Raw genomic sequence first — 443 nt, forward strand, 5'->3', positions numbered from 1 at the left:
CCCTACCCCCTTCTCATTCCTCTCCAGATGTAATTCCCTTGTTCGAAGAGGCGTCTCAGCTGATGCAGTACTTCAGTTTCGAAGACGTGTTCTGGACAGGTTTTGTTGTGGAGAAGATCAACCAAGAATTTGGCCAGACACTGGGAATGCCCCAAGATGCAGAGAGTGTAAGGTTCAAATACCTCACAATGAGGGCCAAGCGTAAGCCCTTTGGAGTGACTGTGAAGCATGAGAATGTCCCTAGATGGCGTCTTGATTACAAGACTTCGCAGCTCCTACAGGAAAGTCTTCGCAAGGCCCGTGAGGCTGTTATTGTTCACAGAATAGATTGGGAGAAAGATAGGGCACTTGTGGAGGTTCTGGATCGAGCTTTTGGGAAAGGATGGGCTAGGGGGCTGTAGGACTGTCTTGGCTTTTGTTGCTACGGTATGACTGATGATTTG

The 443-nt window shown here is 48.8% G+C and overlaps 1 protein-coding gene across 1 annotated transcript in view; it reads left to right on the top strand.

The window, feature by feature from the left end:
• The window catches only part of LOC119587574, a 3,827-nt gene extending 3,408 nt beyond the window's left edge, over positions 1-419 (top strand). The window contains exon 4 of the mRNA XM_037936286.1: positions 25-419. Coding sequence (XP_037792214.1) covers positions 25-401 — 377 coding nt within the window. The 3' untranslated portion in view covers positions 402-419. The remainder of the gene's footprint in view (positions 1-24) is intronic.
• Positions 420-443: the final 24 nt, after the last annotated feature.

This window comes from Penaeus monodon, chromosome 22 (assembly GCF_015228065.2).
Source record: "Penaeus monodon isolate SGIC_2016 chromosome 22, NSTDA_Pmon_1, whole genome shotgun sequence".
Lineage (NCBI taxonomy): Eukaryota > Metazoa > Arthropoda > Malacostraca > Decapoda > Penaeidae > Penaeus > Penaeus monodon.